Raw genomic sequence first — 20212 nt, forward strand, 5'->3', positions numbered from 1 at the left:
CAAATGTCTACTCTTTGTCTCCCTCTTCGTCTTGCCTCCTGGGAACCTCATCCAGCTGCATCTTGCCAACCTTTCGGAGGATATTGGGGCTGCCCATTGGGAACTGCCTTGAACACTCTTTGCTGAAAGGGACTTCCTGGGAACACCTTGGATGTCCGAATTGCAGTGTGAAGTTGGGTTTCAGCTGATTCTGCCGATGACGTTGGAGTTGGTACTCGGATGAGTTTACACCTTGGCTCTGCTGCTGACTTGCTGTGTCATCCAGTAAGTCCCTGACCTGCTCAGTGCCAAATGCAAACTGGAGTAAAGTGAGCCTGCCTCAGGATTCTCCTTGCTGTGGGAGCTTTTTTTTTTTTTGGCAAAATGATAGTAATTAACATTTGCACAGCCTTTTTTACACACATGCCTTATCTTAGCTGACCCTGTGGAATAGATATGATCCCCAGTGCAGATGTGGAAATGGAGGTACAGAGAGTTCGGTGAGTTTCCCAGAGCCGTCCAGCTGGCACAGTGGTGCTGGGCCCCAAGCCTTGGCCTTCGGCTTCTCTGACTCCAAATTCTGCGCTCATTCCTCTCCACGGGACTCCCTTGTGTTGACACTTTCTACTTCTAAAATGCCTACGTCGAGAAAAACAACTTTCAAATTGGTCCCAACTCCTGTGTTTTCAGCCCTTGGAGACAGCCCCTCTGTGGCCGTCCCTCTCTGGCCATTTGCCTGCTCTAGGCCTCCTGCCCACTTCAGTTCTGCAAAGCATCTGGGCCCTGATTTCACCCAACTGAACAGGACTGGGCTGGTTCACCCTGTGACAGTGGGTGAATGTTTCCAGGAAGGACTGAGGTGGGGGCGGAATGAGAGCCCAGTTCTTTTTAAAAGAACTTTAATCCCCAGTCTTTGATCATGGCACACAGGACCCTTCATGATCTGGCCTCTGCCCACCCCTATGCCCAGTGTGGTTCTTAAATAGCTTAGCGTTTCCAGAAAGCGCCACGTGCTTCTACAACATTTGCACACAATGACCCCTTAGATCTTTCTTTGCTTGTCCACCTCCTAAGTTGTTCTTCAAGATGTCCCAGAATGACCTTCTCCTCCAGGAAGCCCCCCACCCCACAGCTCCCTTCTGCTCCCTACCCCGTCCTCCATCAAACATCCATCACGACAAACATCAGAGCAGATGCCGGGGCTGCCCGCACCCGCCCCCCCGGCCCAGGTCGCTCCGCCTGGCTGCTGCACCCATCCTCCAGCCGCTGAGGGTGATGGCTCCAAGGCCTCGCAGCCACCCCAGCTGTCCTTTTGTGTGGAGAATTGCCCTTGGCTGACAGGAGCCTCCTTGCTAGGGAGGTCACCACCCCCATACGCCAGCAGCCAAAGTCTGAAAGGGGAGTAGAAAAGGCCAGTCCCTTTGACCCAAGGGGAACCATTCCGCGGTGCAGGTGTGTCCACCCCCCGCCCCTGCCAGCACACAAGCGCCCTCTGGACTAGGTCCAGGCTAGACGGACCTGAGGCTTCCGGCTCAGCAGTGACCTTCTTCCCCCCTCCCTCAGGGGTACCTTCCTTCAATAAACCCCAGATTCCTGCTACCACATCCCACTGTGATGAGCAGTTTTCTTATTGTGTCCCAGACCACACTCTGTGCTCCCCGAAGGCAGGGATTTATTGCTTTATTTTGGTGGCCTCACCTCCTAGTTGGGGACCTGACAGAGAGCAGGTGCTCTGCGTTGAGTTCTGTCCAGTTTCTGAGCTTCTGTGCGTCCCGGTCTTCCCATCTCTGTCTCCCCCGATTCCTTTCCTCCAGGACCCTCTCCTAACTGGGCCTCCCTCCTCTCTTCCTCCCCTACCCACCAAGTGCCAGATAGATCCCTGCCCCCGCCATCCTGCCCCTTGCAACTTAGATTTGAAGGAAAGAGACTGGCAGAGCTGTAGAGTGGGTGGGGCCGGGGTGGGGGCAGCTATGCACCTCCCCCTGCCCCCCCACCCCCACCCCCGGGGACTGGGCAGCAGGAGGCTGTTGGCAGAAAGCATCCTCGGCCCCCCGGTTGGGCGGCTGCTCCAACTGCTGCTCTGGATTTCCCCTCATTTGCTTTCTGTGCTTCTTCACTTCATAAACGCTTTAGGAACCAAGGTGCTCCCACTCTTTTTCATTCGTTCCCACCCACTCACGGCACCAACCCCTGTCACCAGAGGAATGTCTTGCCTCTGAGGCTCACTAACTTTCCAGGCAGCATCCAGCTCACTCAGCAGCTGAGTGAGTGCGGCGTCAGCGGCCCGGGAAGGAGGGCACGCGCAGCTGATCGGGTGGAGCACGTGGGTGTCGGCGGAGGCCTCCTCCTGTTGCACAAAGCAGAGGAGTAGGGGCCAAATCCATCCCAGAGGCCCGCCCTGGGAGGGCTCATCTCACCTAATTCCCCACACTCAATCGTGCACTGTTTTTGCTGCCCCACATCCATTCTCCTCATATCCCTCTGCAGCCCCAGTAGCCCCTGGGCTTCCAGCAGGTAACTTGTGGGGGTGGGGAGCTTAGCAACTGACCCCAGTAACCATGATGATTGGTCCAGGGCTGGGCAGGTGACCTGTCAGAGCCAATGCGAGGCATTGAGACTCAGGTTCAAAATTCTGGGACAAAGGTGCTCACTCCTTTTAGCTGGACTTGAAACTGGAGAGGATGGGGGGATTAGAGCTACTGGCTCCAGGTTGCTACCAGGTGAAACATGAGACTGAAGCCATCCCTACTGAAGAAAGAGAGAGAAATGATAAGAAACTGAGTCCTGATTATATCCTGGAGTCCTGAGTCCAGCCATACCTGAAGCTGCATTAATACAAGGACTTTTGGACTTCTGTAGCTCAATATACCCCTTTACTTAAGTCAATCTGAGTTTTTTTGTCACTTTCTTGTTGAAAGAATTCTAATCAATACAGGGATTTGCTACCCTATTTAGCTAATTCTAAGATATACATTCTTTCTGATTGTGTCCTGATGGAGACATCATTGTTTGCAAATGTGAGAAATTGAGCACAGCTGCCTTTATTGTCTTCATCTGATTTAGATGCCCTGTTTGTACTGCACGTATTGCATTTAGTGCTATTTAAAATATCTTCGAAAAGATCATAGCGTGATTCAGCATTTGGATAAAAAGTGATGATGAAGAAAGACAGGGATATGGAGCAACAGGGAGTGAAACTGATACCAGTGAAACAAAGTTTTCTCTTTGGGGAGATGACTACTCTTCTCTTACAAAGCAAGAGCAAGTGCTTTGCAGAACCTAAGGCAGGAAGACAAACGAGGAGCAGGAGTTGTATTACATTTTGTTCCTAAACTGTGGGTAAAAAGATTGACTATCCACACCAAGCAATGGAGCCTAAGGCGGGAGAAATTGCCAATCTCACAGAAGAAATGAGAGGAATCTCCAAGCCAGGAGAGTTGCGGTGACAGGTTTATGGCTTGTCCAAGACTATCATTAAGACGTTTTGTCACAACGCAATTGGTGTGTTTTCTTTCTTAGTGGTGCATCTTATAACCATTGGAATATGTTGTTACTCCCATTTTGCAAAAGTGCTGTTAAAGTCACTTGCTCAATGGTTGGACCTAGAGATTGTCATACTGAGTGAAGTAAGTCAGACAGAGAAAGACACATATCATATGCTATCACTTACATGTGGAATCTAAAAAAACGGTACAAATGAACCTATTTACGAAACAGAAACTGAGTCACAGATGTAGAAAACAAACTTATGGTTACCAAGGGGGGGAGAGAGGGATAAATTGGGAGATTGGATTGACATATACACACTACTATATATAAAAGATAACTAAGGGCTTCCCTGGTGGCGCAGTGGTTGGGAGTCCGCCTGCCGATGCAGGGGACGCGGGTTCGTGCCCCAGTCCAGGAGGATCCCACATGCCGCGGAGCGGCTGGGCCCGTGAGCCATGGCTGCTGGGCCTGCACGTCCGGGGCCTGTGCTCCGTGGCGGGAGAGGCCACAGCAGTGAGAGGCCCGCGTACCGCAAAAAAAAAAAAAAAAAAAAAAAAAAAAACGAAGATAACTAATAAGAACCTACCGTATAGCACAGGGAACTCTATTAGGTGCTCTGTAATGACTTATATGGGAATGGAGTCTAGAAGAGAGCACATATACGTATGTATGGCTGATTCACTTTGCTGTACAGCAGAAACTAACACAACATTGTAAATCAACTATACTCCAATAAAAAAATTAATTAAAATTTTTTTAAATTAAAAATTAAATGCAAAATAAATAAAGTCACTTGTTCAAGGTCACAGGCTAGATCTGAACACCATGGACCTGACCATTATGTCACACACATCCCCCACCCTGGGAGGGCCCAGGTTCCCACTGGTCAAGGAGGGTGTGGAACTGGGGACACTTCTGCCATCCCTGCCCTGCTGTCTGAGTGCCCTGGCCTAGGCTGGATGGCGGGAACGTAGAATCAGGTGGTTCCCCTGTCCTGGCCTTCAGTACTGTTTGATCTCTAACTGAGTTCACTAGCTCAGCCCTAAGAAGGATCTCCTGCTCCCAGATGAATTTTTGTGTCTACAGTCTGAGTAGCACCAGTAGGCTGTGCCTGTGTTACCGACCAGGGTCCTTGGCCTTCCCCAATCAATAGAAATTGACTAGAGGCCATAAGAAATTCAGGCAAGGCTTTATTGGGGCCCCTGCTTCAGCAGGGGGTGGTGAGAACTAACAACAGTTTCCCTTGCTTGCTTGCTCACTGAGAGGGGGAAAGCTTGTTTCTTATATGGGGTGAGGGTAGGGGTGTGTCCAGGGGTCGGGCCGGAGGAGCGGCTTAGGTGTTTTGCCCACCCCTTAGGTGGTGGTGTGTGCAGGGGCATGTGCGGTACCTTGCTTTTGCCCTCAACACCCTGTTTCTGCTCCAGGCTCTTCAAAAGTGGCGGTTGGTTTTTTTGGTCTCTGTAACTTTTGGGTCCAGAATTTGCCCCAGCTGCGCATGCGTGCAGTTATTTTTGGTCCCATACATTTTCTTTGTATTTTGTTGCTCCAGGAAAGGTGTGTCCAGGTGCAAGCATTGCAGCACTGCAGCAAAGGGTCCCAGGTCCCAGCAAAAGGTCCCAGGTCCCAGCCTGTCTCACTTGGATTGTAGTTTTTAGCTCCTCAAAGCATTTTTGAACATCTTTGCATAAAACAAGATTTCAGTAGAGATAACATTGTCATTTTTCATACACAAAGTAATAGGAACATTCCTACTAGAGTTATCTTTCTACTAAAGCCAATGGAAAAACAATAGATATGTGGGACTTCCCTGGCAGTCCAGTGGTTAAGACTCCCCACTTCCTCTCTGGGGTGGGGGGTAGGTGGTGTGAGTTTGATCCCTGGTCGGGAAACTATTATCCTGCATGTCGCGTGGTGTGGCCAAAAGAAAAACCAATAGATGCTTTACCAAGGGGTAGCGTGGATGGTGATTCAGTTTATAGACTCTGGAGTCAGACTTGAGCTCAAAGCCTGTTCTTCCACTTACTAGCTGTGTGACTCTGGGCAGGTCCCTTAAACTCTCTGTTTTCTCATTTGTAAAGTTAGGAAAATAACAGTAAGCAACAGCATCTACCTCATAGAGATGTTGTGAGGCTCAAATGAGATAATATATATAAAGCCCCAGAGCCTAGCACGCATGCTAATTTATTTCACAACCCCGATGCAGCCCTGACCATGTACCAGCACTATTGTTTTCCTAGGACAATTCAGAGGACGGTTATGAGGATTAGATAAGTCAATATCTGTCAGGTATGAACCACATCTCCTAGACTCAGCATGGCCCAGTAATTCCTTACTTCCTTCTTAGCTCTTTTACACTTTTAAGAAGATACTTAGTATATTTTGCCCAGTGTTTTAAGCTATCTTTAGTGGGCATGTTGGTATGATTTTCCTAGTCCACCATGACCGGAAGTATAACATTTATTATTTACTGTCTTTCCCCATCCTCCGCCTTGCCCTAAATAAAATGTAAGCTCCATGAGGCAGAGGTTTTTGTCTTTGTTCTCTGATGAAACCCAAGTACCTAGACAAGCTTGTCTTGTAACAGGTGTTTCATGAATACTTGTTGAACCAGCAGAGAAAGGAACGGAATAAAACTGATTAGCCCGTGGAGGGGTGGGGTCCGTAACTGGTAGAGGTTAGGCCTGGACCCGCAGAGAACTAACCAAGCACAGGCCACGTGGCCCGGTGTTGTGCCTTGGAGGCTGGACTGTGGTGCCCGGGGGTATGGGTTCCAGTCCAACTCTTCCATTTACTACCTGTGTGACTTAATTACTTCGTCCTCCTCTGCCTCAGTTTCCAGCAACTCACTGAGGACTAACAATTTAACGTGTAAAGCAAAGGGGTCAGCACCGTGCCCAGGGAGTGGCATGTGCTAAGCAAGCAGTTGCCATTCTGAGGACAAAGGACAGCAATGTTGCAGCATCAGGCCCTTACGAAGTGCTTACTTCTCTTCCTAGCCACACGGTGTCTTCCTTTTTCAGGGAGGGGCAAACGCAGCACCTCATTCACTCCTCTTTCGGGGTTGACCGCGTGGAGTGCTGGGGAGACACACGTTGCAGGGCTCCTGCCCTGGGCTGGAACCCTGCCTCCTGCTGTCTCAGCCCGGTTAATCCTCCCAACACCAAGGAAGGCCATCTACCTAGAACATTCTGAGACAGCTCCCTTCCCATCTTCCCCTAGGAGCTAATCTCAAAGATTTTATGGGTCTGTGATCCTATTTTGGGTCCCTTTTTCCTGCAGCTCTAAAAGCCACTATTTGGGGTCAAGAGAGGTGCAGCAAGAGAGCTTATTCTGACTCTTTGGGAGAGAGAGAGAGACACTGTAAAATTTGAGGGCTGTCAAATTTAAGGGCTTCTTCCTTATGAGTTTGGACAGAACTCTAAGAAGTGAGGTTTGATCTTGGAAGGAGTGTGTGTGTTTGCTTCAGAAGTTTTCTAGACAATGTGCACCTGAAATTCTCACACAGGTGGACTGAAAGCTAAGAGGAGACCTGACCTGAAAGGTACCCACCTGCTCTGGACCATCCTTAGAGCCCTCCCAACCCCGCTTTCTCCCCAGACTATTCTGCAGGCTGCCGACTGCGAGTGCTTGTTATTATTTACTCAGTCAGTGAACAGATATTTACTGAGCGCCTACGATGGACCAACTCAGACTTGGAGAAGTCTGCTGCTGGAAGGAGGGGGCACAGATCTCCACAGAATTTCCTAAAAGACAGGTGGGGACTTGCTTTAGGGCAGTTGGGAAAAGCACCTTTTGAGAGGAGACAGAACCTGGGTGATGCAATAAAAGTCATATTTTAAGGCAAGAGAAGAAAAATTTAAACAAAGTTTTTCTCTGCTCGTTTGGGCCTCCTTCCTCCCCTCTAGTGGGCACTAGGCATCTGCATTATGTGTTAACCAGACCTTCCCCACAGCAGAAACACCCGCTAAGCCATCAAGATCAATTTTTCTTCTTCTGGCACCAGCCATGTAACTCCTTAGAAGATGACATTATTTACTTACAACCTTATTAATGTTGCTAGTTCTATTATCTATATTCTGCCTATCTTACAAGATTATTTTTTCTTGTATTACCAAATGTGTGACTGAGCCTCCAATAAAGTAATGATGACCAGGTGACTTGGAACAATTGGCCAAATATATAGTTCTATAAGATCAATGATTGTCACAGTGTAACTCTAGCTATGGGAAGAAGCAACAAGAGGGAACCATTTCCTGGACCACAACAAACTAGTAAGACAGGTGGTTCAGAGGCTTCTGTTGACTGTTAACAGAGCCTAGTCCAGTAATAACACACTGAGTGCCCTGTCAATGAAATCCTCGCCCAGCCTGGGAATGAGCATTCCTGGTGCCATGGGACAAACTGGTCATGAAATGCCTCCCAAACCTTGATTGAAATTAATACTTAAAGGGAAAGGATTATAAAATAAAGTATGTTGCCCACCATCCAGTTCTACAAGAATCAAGTCATTAGCCACTGCAGTTGCTGATATACAATACACCCTGCAAGGAATTCAGGGCGAAGATCAGGATGAGGCATTTTGTGTTCTGGGAAAACTGGCAGAACTGGACCTCGGTTAGATAGATATTTTCAGGAGAAACTGTTAGGAACCCCGTTTCTTGCATCTTCTCATACTTAGAAAAGCACTAAAACCATTGACTAAGCTCTCTGTTCCCCGAGAAGAGTGGTAACCTGCCAGGATGTGTGCTTGATTGCTTGCACCCCCTTTGTCAAAATCACAATATATACTGCCCCACCCCCCTTACCTCTTCAGAACAGTCCTCAGAGCTTTTTGAAAGACTTCTTCCTGCTGGGTTATAATCCTCAGGTTGGCTCCAATAAAATTCTCCATTTCTTTCTTAGGTTGGCCATTGATTAATTTTTCATCGACCTGATGATGGGAAGTCAGATTAGAAGCTGGAGGTACCCCTGATGGGGGCCTCTTGGGAAGATTCCATTACTTAGGCCCCTTCCCCTGGGACTCTGGAACAAAACCTCCTCACTCCGGGATCACTGGGGTCTCTCTGTGCCTGGCAGGTTGAAGTAAATTTCAGGAGGCACGGCCAGCCCTTGCCCCAGCTCCACAAAGCAACCACTCAGCTTCTCAGGAATGTGATTGTAATGAAAAAAATGTTGCCTGCTCTTCCAGTTCTACAAGGATCAAGCCATTAGCCAATACAGTTGCTCAGCCCACAGACAGTGTGCCCAGAGGGGAATTCAGGATGGGGAAAAACGGGAAACATTCTGTGCTTTGGATATACAGGGACCCTAGATAGTTAAGATACACAATTAAGGGAAATTTTCAGTGACCCCAGATTCTTGCATCTTCCTATACATAGAAAAGCACTAGGGAGTTCCCTGGCGGTCCAGTGGAGGACTCGGGGCTTTCACTGCCTTGGCCCCAGGTTCAATCCCTGGCCCGGGAAACTAGGTAGGATCCCGCAAGCCACGTGGCCAAAAACAAAAGAAAAGAAAAGAACTAAAATCATCTACTTGGATGTCTTTCCTTTGTGATTAGCAGTAATCGCTCTCTCTTTTTTTTTTTTTGCGGTACGCAGGCCTCTCACTGTTGTGTCCTCTCCCGTTGCGGAGCACAGGCTCCGGACGCGCAGGTTCAGCGGCCATGGCTCATGGGCCCAGCTGCTCCGCGGCATGTGGGATCTTCCCGGACGGGGGCACGAACCCGCGTCCCCTGAATCGGCAGGCGGACTCTCAACCACTGCGCCACCAGGGAAGCCCAGTGATAATCTTTTGATGCTTGACTATGTGTTTTTTCCAGCAAAAAAAGTTACTCTATATCCTGGCTTCTCACTTACCTCTTCAGAGCAATTCCTCAGAGCTGTCTGAGAGGCTGTCTCCCGGGCTATAGTCCTCAGTAAGGTCCCCAAATAAAACTTAACTCACAACTTTTACGTTGTGCCTTTTCCTTTCAGTAAACAGGGACATCACTGGAGATTCAAGGAGGGGTGACATCCCAGGATCCTCACTTTTCCCACTCCCCACTATGTTGCAGTGTAACCTGAAAATTCTTTTCGACCAGGCACTTAGGAGAATTCTGGTGTCTCAGGTCTTCTGGGGGACATGGGGCGAGGGGGTTCTCCTCTCCTCCATGTGAGCTTATCAAGGAATTTTTTTCCTGAACAAATAAACAGTGCTTCTCCCTAAAGGAATGCCAGTGAATATGGTTTCTCCAACTCATCACCATCGGATTTAGGCCACAGCTTTAGGTTCTTATTGTAATTCTCGTTAATCATCCCAACCCTTCAGTAAAGGCTGAACACACTGTGGTGTGGGAAAATAGACACAGGTGAGAGATGGAAGCAAGAAGCTCTGGCCTGGAGCCTCTGGGAAGGAGGCAACATGGCCCAGGAGTCCAGGCTCTGACCCACACCAAGGGGCAGGGTGGCCCCCAGCAGCGCTGGGAGTGAGGAACACACACAGTGAAGACTCCAGAGACCTGAGTGAATGTCCACTCCCCCACTGTGAGTCAGAGGAAGCTGCCCCATAGCCCAGCAGAGGCTGAAGGCTGTGACAACAGGCATGTTTAGTCCTCATTTTACACAGGACAAGATTGACCTTTAGGGACACTCAGTAATTGACCTGAGGTCCCCTGGCCAGCAGGGCAGAGCCAGGCTGGGAACTACACCTGCCTTTCCACCAAGTTGCCCTGCCTCTCTGTTCTGAGTTTCTTGCGAAGTGTCTGTTTCCTTACTGCTCTCACCTGGCCCGGTTGGTTCACCTGTAGGGAGTTGGTACCATGAGTGTCGTATGATCGATTAGCGTGACTCTCATCAGCATTTCTTCTGCTGCTGCTTTTTACCACACTCTGGTTTTCTGAGACTTGGGGAGCAGTGGGGCATCGAGTATCCCTGTCCATTCAAGCAAGACAAGATAATCACTTGAGAATGAATCGGTAGAATAGCAGCCCTCACGGGCATGTAAAACATTACTTCAGAACACTGTCCTAGTCAGGTAGGACTTTGTAGGGAGAGGAACCAGTACAATGGGATCCCCCAACTCAGAGCACAAACAGACCTCCAGCTAATTGCTAGAGTCCTTACCCACGCACCCCCCAGATTTGTGATTTGCCCCCTGCTGCGAAGGGCTTCAGGCATGGTTCATCCAGAGATGTGAATGATGTCCTGAGGACCCTGTCTCTCTCTCTCCTCCACTTTTTGGTCCTGCTTGTCATTGTTGGGCTTTATTCCCAAGTCTTCCCTTGCCACCTGACAACAAGATGGCCACTGGCAGCTCTAAGCCTACCTTGTCTTTATGGCTTATGAAGTTAGAGGAGAAGACGGAGCATCTTTTCTTTTCTTTTCTTTTTTTAAAGCCTTTATTGAATTTGTTACAATATTGCTTCTGTTTTTTATGTTTTGGTTTTTTGGCCGTGAGGCACGTGGGATCTTAGCTCCCCTACCAGGGATTGAAACTGTACCCCCTGCATTGGAAGGCAAAGTCTTAACCACTGGACCACCAGGGAGGTCCCCTAGAGCATCTTTTCTTAATGACTGGCAAGAGTCCCAGGGAGCACTCAGACTGGCCTGGTTTGGTTGCATCCCTCTTCCAGGGGCATGGAGTAGTTTGGCCAGAATTTGATTGTATTATATGAGATCTTTGGAGTAAGGAGCGGGGCTCAGATCCACTGAAAGCACACAGACTGAAAAATATTTCTAAGGAACAGGTCTGGGTTATTCCCCAGAAGGTCTACTGGGCTGACATCCACTTGACCTTCTGGGTGTCACCCCCTGGCAACATGGACACTGTTGACCAACCTGTTTCAGTCAGACTGCTTCTGGCTTCAAAGAACAATACAAAATTCAAACAAGCCTATAAATGGTGAGGAAATGTATTTATCAGGCCACACAACTGAAAACCCAGCATCAGATCAGCCTCCAGTGGTGACATAATCAGCTGCTCAATAAAGCTGGTTGGGGAAATGACGGGTCGTTTCAACAAATGGTGCTGGGACGATTGGACGTCCACACGCAAAAAAAATGAATGTAAATGATTACCTCATGCACAAAAATGGACTCAAAATGGATCACGGACCCAAACGTAAGAACTAAAACTACAAAGCTTCTAAATGTACGAGAAAATCTTTGTAACCTTGATTTTAGGCAATGATTTCTTAGATATGACATCAAAAGCACAATCCATAAGAGAAATCTTATAAATTGGACTTCATCAACATTAAAAAATTTTTCAAAAGGCATCGTTAAAAAAAATGAAAGACAAGCCACAGAACTGGAAGAAAATATTTGCAAATCAAAAATCCAGTAAAGGACTTGTATCTAGAATATACAAAGAACTCACATAACTCAATAATAAGACATCCCAATAAAATGAGCAAAGGGTTTGAACAGATACTTTACCAAAAAATGATATGTGGATGGCAAATAAACACATAAAAAGCTCTCAAATCATTAGTCATTAGGGAAATGCCAACTAAAACCACAGTGGGATTTCATCACATACTCACTAGCATGGCAATAATCCAATGACTGACAATACCAAGTGCTGGTGATGATGTGGAGGGCTGGAGCCCGCATAGTCTACAAGTGGGAATGTAAAATGGCAAAACCACCTTGGAAAAGCGTTGGTAGCATCTTTAAAAGTTAAACATATACACTTATCATATGACCCAAGAAGTCCCACTCCTAGGTATCTATCCAAGAGAAATGAAAATATTGTCTCATTATTCACAATTGTCCCAAACTAGAAGCAGTCCAAATGTCCATCAACTTGCAAATAGATGAACAAGTTATAATGGTTCTTTGGCAGATGATTATCCTCCAAATGGAATTTTTCTCTGAAAAGTAGTTTAGAACACTGGTTAAAGGACTCTGGACTTACTAGCTGCGTGTCCTTAACATATTTAGATTCCCTGAGCCTCACTTTTTTCACCTATAAAAACTGAAATATGAATACCTACCTCATAGAAGTAGAGTGAGAATTAAATGAGGGAATGTAGATAATGTGCCTCTAATAGTGCTCAAAACAGCTGTTTCTGTAGTATCAGTTTTACTTGAAGAATGAGGGGAAAGTCATATAATTTTAAAGGGAATTGATTTAATTATTTACTTTTATATGAAAACAAAAACAGATATCACACATATATGGTCATCTTATATACGGAAAAAGAAAATATATATATATATATATTTGACCCCTACCTCATACCATACCAAAAATAATTTCCAGAAGGATTGCACATCTGAAGCTAAAATAAATAAATAAGTAAAGTTTTTAGAACAAAACATAGAAAAACATCTTTCTGACGTGGGAATAGGCAGACCTTTCACAAACAGGAAATGAAAAGTGCTGATCATGAATGAAAAAAAATATTAAATGAATTCTATGAAAACTAAGAAGCTCTATTCATCAAAAGACACCATTAAGGGAGCAAAAAGACAACCCAAAAATAGGATAAAATAGACAACCCAAAATAGGATAAAATATTCTCAATATATATATCTGATAAAGATCTCAAAGCCAGAATTTTAAAAGAACAACAAAACAATAAGGAAAAGATAGAAAACCCAAGAGAAAAATGGGCAAAGATTCAAACAGACACTTCACAAAAGAAGCTATCCAAATGTAGAATAAACATACAAAAAGGTTCTTAACTTCACGACTTTCCAGGGAAATGCAAATAAACTAGAGTATGATACTACTCCACTTGACTGGATAAAGTAAAAAGGATTAAAAATATTGTCTAGACAAAGATGTGAAGCAACAGGAACTCTCTGAATTCCAGTTGCTTTAGAAAGCTAACCAGCAGTACATACTAAAGCTGAAACTATGCCTCCCCTATGACCCAGCAAATGTATTCCCAGCAGACATGTAGGCAGGTGCATGTTTTTTTCTGTTTCAATAAAGATGAATTATCCTTGCATTTTAATGTTTGTTTTGCTGGTAATTAATTTTTATGACTTCAAAAGAGTGTAATATTAGTTAGTTATTGCTACAGTATTCTGCAAACCAAACCACTCTACAGTTCAGTGGCTCACAAATCTATAGTTCAGCTAGGAAGTTCTGCTGATCTTGGCTGTTGTAGGCATGTGTATGTTAACCAAATGACATGCATATAAGAATATTCATACCAGCACAGTGTGTAACAGCCCACACTGAAACAACCTATGTCAGCAGAATGGATAAATTTATTATAATAGATTTATACCGTGCAGTGAGAATGAAAAAACTACATCACACACGAGGATTATGGCTTAATCTCACTAACATAGTTTTGAGCAAAATAAACCAGACTCAAAATACTTTAGATTGTATCGTTTCAATTATATACAGAACAAAAATAGACAGAGCTAATCTATGCTTTCAGACATCAAGATGGAGGTAACTTGGGGTGGCAGTGAACAGAGAGGGAAGGAGGTGGACTCTAGGGACCTGGTCTTGATTGGGTGCTGGTTAAACATGTGTGTTCGTTTGTGACATTCCTTCGAGTTGTACGGTTATGATATATACCTTCTCTGTACACTTCTGAAGTGTCTACACTTCAATAAAAGGAAACAGAACAAAACCAGATACGGATATATTAGGACATTGAATTCAAAATGTGCCTAAATAAGAGCCTTAAAGAAATTTCTCGCTTGCTGCAGGTCTTCTGGCTACTCCTGGCAGGGGATGATCTCTTTTCTACTAAGGTTCTTTGGTAGGAAATTCTAAAAGCACCGCTTCCATTTCCCATGGTGAGGTTTTGAAGGCCACCTTCAGGAATCCTCCACCCAGAGCTTATCGAAGGGGCTGGGGTTCCAGGCTCCTGCACCAGTGCTCTCAGGATTCGGGTGAAGCAAGTGAGGCGTGGCAGGACAAGTACACGGTCAGATCCTGTTTGTTCCATATTTTAAATTTTGATATTTTGTTCACCATGGATTTTTTTTGCTATTAATTTTGTTCTTTTTGAAACATTATTTATCTTGATCATTGAGGTTTTTTTGGTGTCCACTTAAATTTTGTGTCTGACTCTCCTCACTGTACACTATGACAGCCTGGCCAGCTTTCACTTAAGAAAATAAGAAAGAAAAAGCTCTGCTAGCTTTTATTTTTAAAGCAAAATCTTTATGCTCCACAAGCAGCAAGAACTTAAAAATATTTTTTTTACTTTTTACTTTCGAATTTTATTTATTTATTTTTTATACAGCAGGTTCTTATTAATTATCTTTTTTACACATATTAGTGTATATATGTCAATCCCAATCTCCCAGTTCATCCCACCCCAACCACCGCTCCCCCGCTTTCCTCCCTTGGTGTCAATACGTCTGTTCTCTACATCTGTGTCTCTATTTCTGCCTTGCAAACCAGTTCATCTGTCCCATCTTTCTAGATTCCACATATATGCGTTATTATAGATTATTTGTTTTTCTCCTGATTGGAGTAAGAAATTTCAACGGGGTTTCTCCTCTCACCATTTACAGGCGTCATCTAGGGAGTAAGGGAGGGGTTACTAACAGATCTTCACCACGAGGGGGCGCCAAAGAACAGTTTATAAAGCCGAACTCTCTGGTAATGGTGTCCGGCAGGCGTTCCCCAGCCTGGATTCCTTTTCTCTGACAAAAACCCATCCATTTTGTGAGTCTGCCTCTCTCTACGCGCCTGTCTCAACTAGGCTCCAAATACAGGAGCCAAATTCAATATAAGAGTATGCTTGGATTCTATCCCCAAAATACCAAAATAAGATATTTATATTGGCTGCAATGATCAGAAAGCCAAAATAAAATCCCATGGGAGTTTGAGCTGGTCAGACTTGTGTTTAAACCCTGACTTGTGTAATATGGGGCAAGGTACCTTGGTAGGGTGACCAGCCTTCTGGGTTTGCCTGGGGCTGTCCTGGTTTTAGCACTGAAAGTCCTGCAGCTCAGTCTCTCAGTTCCTGCAAACTGAGAAGTTTGGTGACCCTACTCGCTTGACCCTCAGTTTTTCTGATCTGTAAGATGGACATTATGTCAGTACCTACCATTGGGAGAATTGAATGAGAGAATGATATACATAGTAGGTGCTGAATAAAAAACTAGCTTAGTTTTGTTACCGAGTAATACTGCAGTTGGTTGCAGGTGTGGCCTGAGTTCCTATGAAACCATTTAAACAGAGCCCTAGCATTTTTATCACCCTGCTCATGCATTCAATTCAATTACAATATTTGCTGAGTGCTTATCAAGAAATTGTTTGCAGTTTAGCAGTTATGAGCACATTTTTTCAAATAATTGACACTTCTCAAGGATGTCATGATCTTTAGGGGACAAGGAAAGACATAAAGTGTTTACAGAGTAGAGGGAAAAAAACAATCCAAGGCCACTGCCAGCACCCTGTGGGTCCTAAATTCCTCTTGTCTGGAAAACAGTAGTGGTCTCCTAACTTATCTCCCCAGCCCCATTTCAGTTTCCCTCCAATCCAATCAACTAACTACCAGGTAACTCCTCTTAAGACACAGTTTGGATCCTGTTTTCAAAAGCCCAATCAATACCCACCTCGCCTTGGCATTCTTTACTTTTTAAAACAGGGACTCCACCGAGGCTTGAAAGCCTTATCTCTCAAACAAACCAGACTAATCCCTTGCTCAAATATGCCCCATGTTTCCCTTCCTCCATGCAGTGTTCCCTAAGCTGGAGGGCCCCACCTCATTACCGCCTATCAGACATAAACTCCTTCACGTGATCTTACTGGCTTTCCACCAGACACAAGCTCTCCCTTCTCTTATTTCATTAATACCATCCTTACAGCATTGTTCATATTGGTGCCATTTATAGACCCTGTTCTTGATTGCAGGCAAGGATTGTCTATTTCACTTTTTAATATCTCCTCTAGTTCCTTGTGTGTAGGCAACAAATGTTTGTTGAATTTCAGCCAGAGTTCTCATTTTAGTATCTGTACCCTGGCTTTGCTAGTTTTTAGCTGTGTGATATCAAGTTACTTAATTAACCTCTCTGTCTCAGTTTCCTCATCGAACAATGTGGATCATAACAGCACCCACCTTGGGGTTACCAAAAGAATGAAAGACGACAATGCACTCAGAATGCTTAGCATTGTGCTTGGCACACTGGAAGCTATGGATTATCAGAGAAGGGAAAGATCCATTTAGGCTGGAGGAATAGTGGAGGGCTTCCTGGAGGAAGTGGAATGTGAGCTGGGATATAAATAAATAAAGATAAAAGAGAAGACATTTAGGCAGAGGGACCAACCTGAACAAAGACTTAAGAAGGAACAGGAAAGAGCAAGATGTGCTGAGGATAAGGCAGATCAAGATCTGGGAAATGGGAGTTCCCTGGTGGTCCAGTGGTTAGGACTCAGCACTTTCACATTCAATCCCAGCTGGGGAACTAAGGTCCCACAAGTTGCGCAGTGTGGCTTAAAAAAAAAAAAAAAAAAAACACCTGGAAAATACCTTTTGAGAGATTCCCCAGGAAGAGAGACAATGAGGAAAAGGACAGGTGGAGTAAATCTTCCAGGAGTATGGATTAGCAGGTTGGAAGGAGGGGAAATCAGCCTCTAGCGGTTTGCTGAAGGCTTCTGTCATTGGGTTTGCCCTTTTCAGCAACGACAACAAAATTAGAAGTGGCCAGTTAGATGGGTGACAATCCAACTTGCAGCAAAGGATGGAAATGGACACAATGACAACTACTGCTAATTATTAGCAGGGTTAAGCCTAAAACCCCATATTTGTGTTAAATAATTAATTAAAGATGTATAAGAAAGAGTGAATTTGGCTTAGTAGCAGATGGTGGGGAAAAAGCATTAAAGGAAAGAGGGTGGAAAGGATTGGTTACAAAGTCATTTTGAGCCAGAAGGTCAGGGTAGCCACTAAACTTGCTAACGCAATCTCATAGTGTACTCATGGATGTAGGGGGTCAGGTCAAGGACGGCCAAGGTCTCACTGTACTCTGTAGTGTTCTGATCACACCTGAGTACTTTAGGTACTCACATTTTGGTTGCAAGGAACAGAAACCCAAGAGGGAAGGGAATGAATTGGCCCCCCAGCGTGACTCAAGTGGTGCCCCTCCCAGATTTCCTTTTAAAAAAAATAAAAATTTATTTATTTGGCTGTACTGGGTGTTAGTTGCAGTATGCAGGATTTTTTTTTTTTTTTTTAAGTTGCAGCATGCATGTAGGATCTAGTTCCTTGATTAGGGGTCAAACCGAGGCCCCTTGCATTGGGAACGTGGAGTCTTAGCCACTGGACCACCAGAGAAGTACCTCCTCCCAGGGTTTCTTTAACAGACCAGTTCACCCATCCCCCAGCTGCTGTGAGTATTGGCAGCTAAGGGTTCCCAGATGCCCCAAATCCCGGAGAATTGCCCTCCGCTGAAGGGAGCGGTTTTGGTGAACTTAACCCATGGCCAACGGCTGAGAGATACTGCGGCGATAGCCACGTGGTATGGTTTATGTTCCAGAGCTCTCTGCTGTGGATCAGGCCAAGGTAGGATTTGAGCCTTTCCTGGCTCTTTCCCTTTCCCTGTCCTGGTCAACTTCCTCCGTTATAGGTTTTTCCTCCCTCAATAAATCCCATTCACTGGACCTCTCTTACAGGCAGTTTCTAAGGACCCTGACCTAAAACAACTATGAAATCAAACAGCCAAAAAATAGCTGGATCCAGGATCTCAGAGTCATCACCCCTTGTGGCCTTTATCGGTATCTCAGCTCTGACAGTTTGTTGGTTCTCACACCGGTTTTATGCTCAAGCAAGTTCTTTCCTGTGGTCTCCCTGTCAGCTCCAGGTGCAGAGCTGGACAGTTCAGCAGCCTTAGTGCAAAAAGAGCTTCTCTCCCTCCTAGTAGTTCCAACCAAGAGCCCAAGACTCATTCCAATTGTACTATCTTGGGTCACATGTCTTTCTCTAAATCAGTCCCTGCAGGTGGTGGTGGGGAGGGGTGAACAGCGATTTGATTGATCAGGACTGGGCTGTGTGCCCGCCCCGGAAAGGTGAGAAGTCAAGTCAGCCCCAGGCAGCCAGCCATATAGATCAAGAATGGGGAGGAGGGGCTTCCCTGGTGGCGCAGTGGTTGAGAGTCCGCCTGCCGATGCAGGGGACGCGGGTTCGTGCACCCATCCGGGAGGATCCCACATGCCGCGGAGCAGCTGCGCCGGTGAGGCATGGCCGCGGAGCCTGCGCATCCAGAGCCTGTGCTCCGCAATGGGAGAGGCCACAACAGTGAGAGGCCCGCGTACCGCAAAAAAAAAAAAAATAAAAAAAATAAAAAAAAAAAAAGAATGGGGAGGAGTGGTTCCCCAGAGGAACTATGGGTCCCCTTCCCAGAAGAGAGAGAACGTTGGCTGGAAGGACAAAAATAACCCATGTCTCCGGTAGAGCCTGACAAACTGAAGATGTCCTCATGAAGTCATTGGGATAGTGGGGAACATGGAAACCATCATCTGAGGAATGGTGGCAAGAGAAAGAGACTTAATCCCTGTTATTTTGGGGGATGGGTAGAAGGTGTGGGAAAGGAAGCATACTCATCATCCTCAAATATTTGGAATGCTGTCATGACGAAGTGGGATTAGACGTGTTCTGTGTTATCTTTAGGGGATAACGTTAGCATTTAGGGCCAGAGATTACAGGGAGGCAGATCATATGAATACCATCTATATATGATATATGTATCATTCACACACACACACAAAATATATGTATACAATTTAAGTTGTCCTAAAAAAAGAACAGGCCTGTCTGAGAGCTGGTAAGCTTGCCATGTCTGGGAAGCTCAGTGGGATGTCACTCTTCCCATGACTAATAACATACGCCATGCTTGCCTCTCACCCTGGCTGCTTCATGAGGGCTGTGTCTAGGTAGACCCTATCTGGAAGGCTCCAGCCTGGTCTTGTCTTGGGGAAATTCTGCCCCACCCCAATAATTCTGACCAGTAGTGCTTTTGTCTCTGAGGTGTACCTCTGGGCCCTCTAGTTAGTCATGATGCTTGGGATATTCTGCCTGGTCATCTCAGCATGTGCCGTAACTTTGCCCAGTTTGGTAAGAGCACCCAGAGGGTACTATCTCTTTTGTCTTACTCCCTCGAGAAATATTTGTTGAATACATAATATATCAGGACTTTTGCGGAAGAATTCTTGCCTTGGGGAAAGGTATGTCACTAAGGGGCCACACGGATCCCTCCTGCGGAGCTACAAAATTCTATGACCAGCTGTGACACTGAACTTGAAGCTGATGGATAGATGAGTAATTGGGAATACCCAAGGCCGCTTCAGCTTTTGCAGCTGTTGGAGGGGGAGAGGCACCCTCTCCTGCCCTTCCTCTGAGAGTTATACCAATGCCAGGCTTTTAGGGGAGAATAGGGGAGCATATTAAGAATTTACTCTGGAATGTAAAATGAGCTGACGCTTTTTAGTTTTTGTGCCTTCAACACTTCTCCGGCCTAAACCTGGACGAATGCTCTAGCCCCCTTCTTCCTGTAGCTACTGTTACTCCTCCCTCCTTACCCTGTCTGGTGACACCATCCCCGGGAAGCTTTCGGGAAAACACTTCCCCCCCTTTCCACCCCGCCAAGTTGGAGTTATTTCGCCTTTTCTGGGCTCCCTCCCATTGCTGGGGGAGGGGAAGCAAGTGGCCTGCCTCCACCAAGGCACTTACCGCCGCGGACCTTGCTTTCCGTGTTTCTCTCTCCCTCTTAGCCCGCATTATTTCTCCTTGTTGAAGTCAGAGACCAAGTCCCTGTGAGGCCTCTGCGCCTAACGCAGGAGT

At 45.9% G+C, this 20212-nt stretch overlaps 1 protein-coding gene across 3 annotated transcripts; it reads right to left on the bottom strand.

Annotated features, from left to right (window-relative positions):
* Window positions 1–392: 392 nt before the first annotated feature.
* On the bottom strand, window positions 393–20203 carry LOC308624962 (uncharacterized protein). Of its 3 annotated transcripts, XR_014017030.1 has the most exons (4): window positions 20102–20203; window positions 10229–10376; window positions 8274–8398; window positions 4641–5146 (listed from the first exon to the last, which is right to left on the bottom strand). XR_014017030.1 is itself a non-coding variant. In XM_081248791.1 (3 exons), the coding sequence occupies exons 1-3, from the start codon at window positions 20147–20149 to the stop codon at window positions 408–410; spliced, it is 384 nt and encodes a 127-aa protein (XP_081104917.1). In that variant the 5' UTR covers window positions 20150–20203; the 3' UTR covers window positions 393–407. The 3 variants fall into 3 exon arrangements, 1 of the variants encoding a protein (XP_081104917.1); XM_081248791.1 differs by lacking the exons at window positions 4641–5146; window positions 10229–10376 and adding an exon at window positions 393–618; XR_014017029.1 differs by lacking the exon at window positions 10229–10376.
* Window positions 20204–20212: the final 9 nt, after the last annotated feature.

Source organism: Mesoplodon bidens, assembly GCF_964165515.1.
Source record: "Mesoplodon bidens genome assembly, chromosome: 11".
In the NCBI taxonomy this organism is placed as follows: Eukaryota; Metazoa; Chordata; class Mammalia; order Artiodactyla; family Ziphiidae; genus Mesoplodon; species Mesoplodon bidens.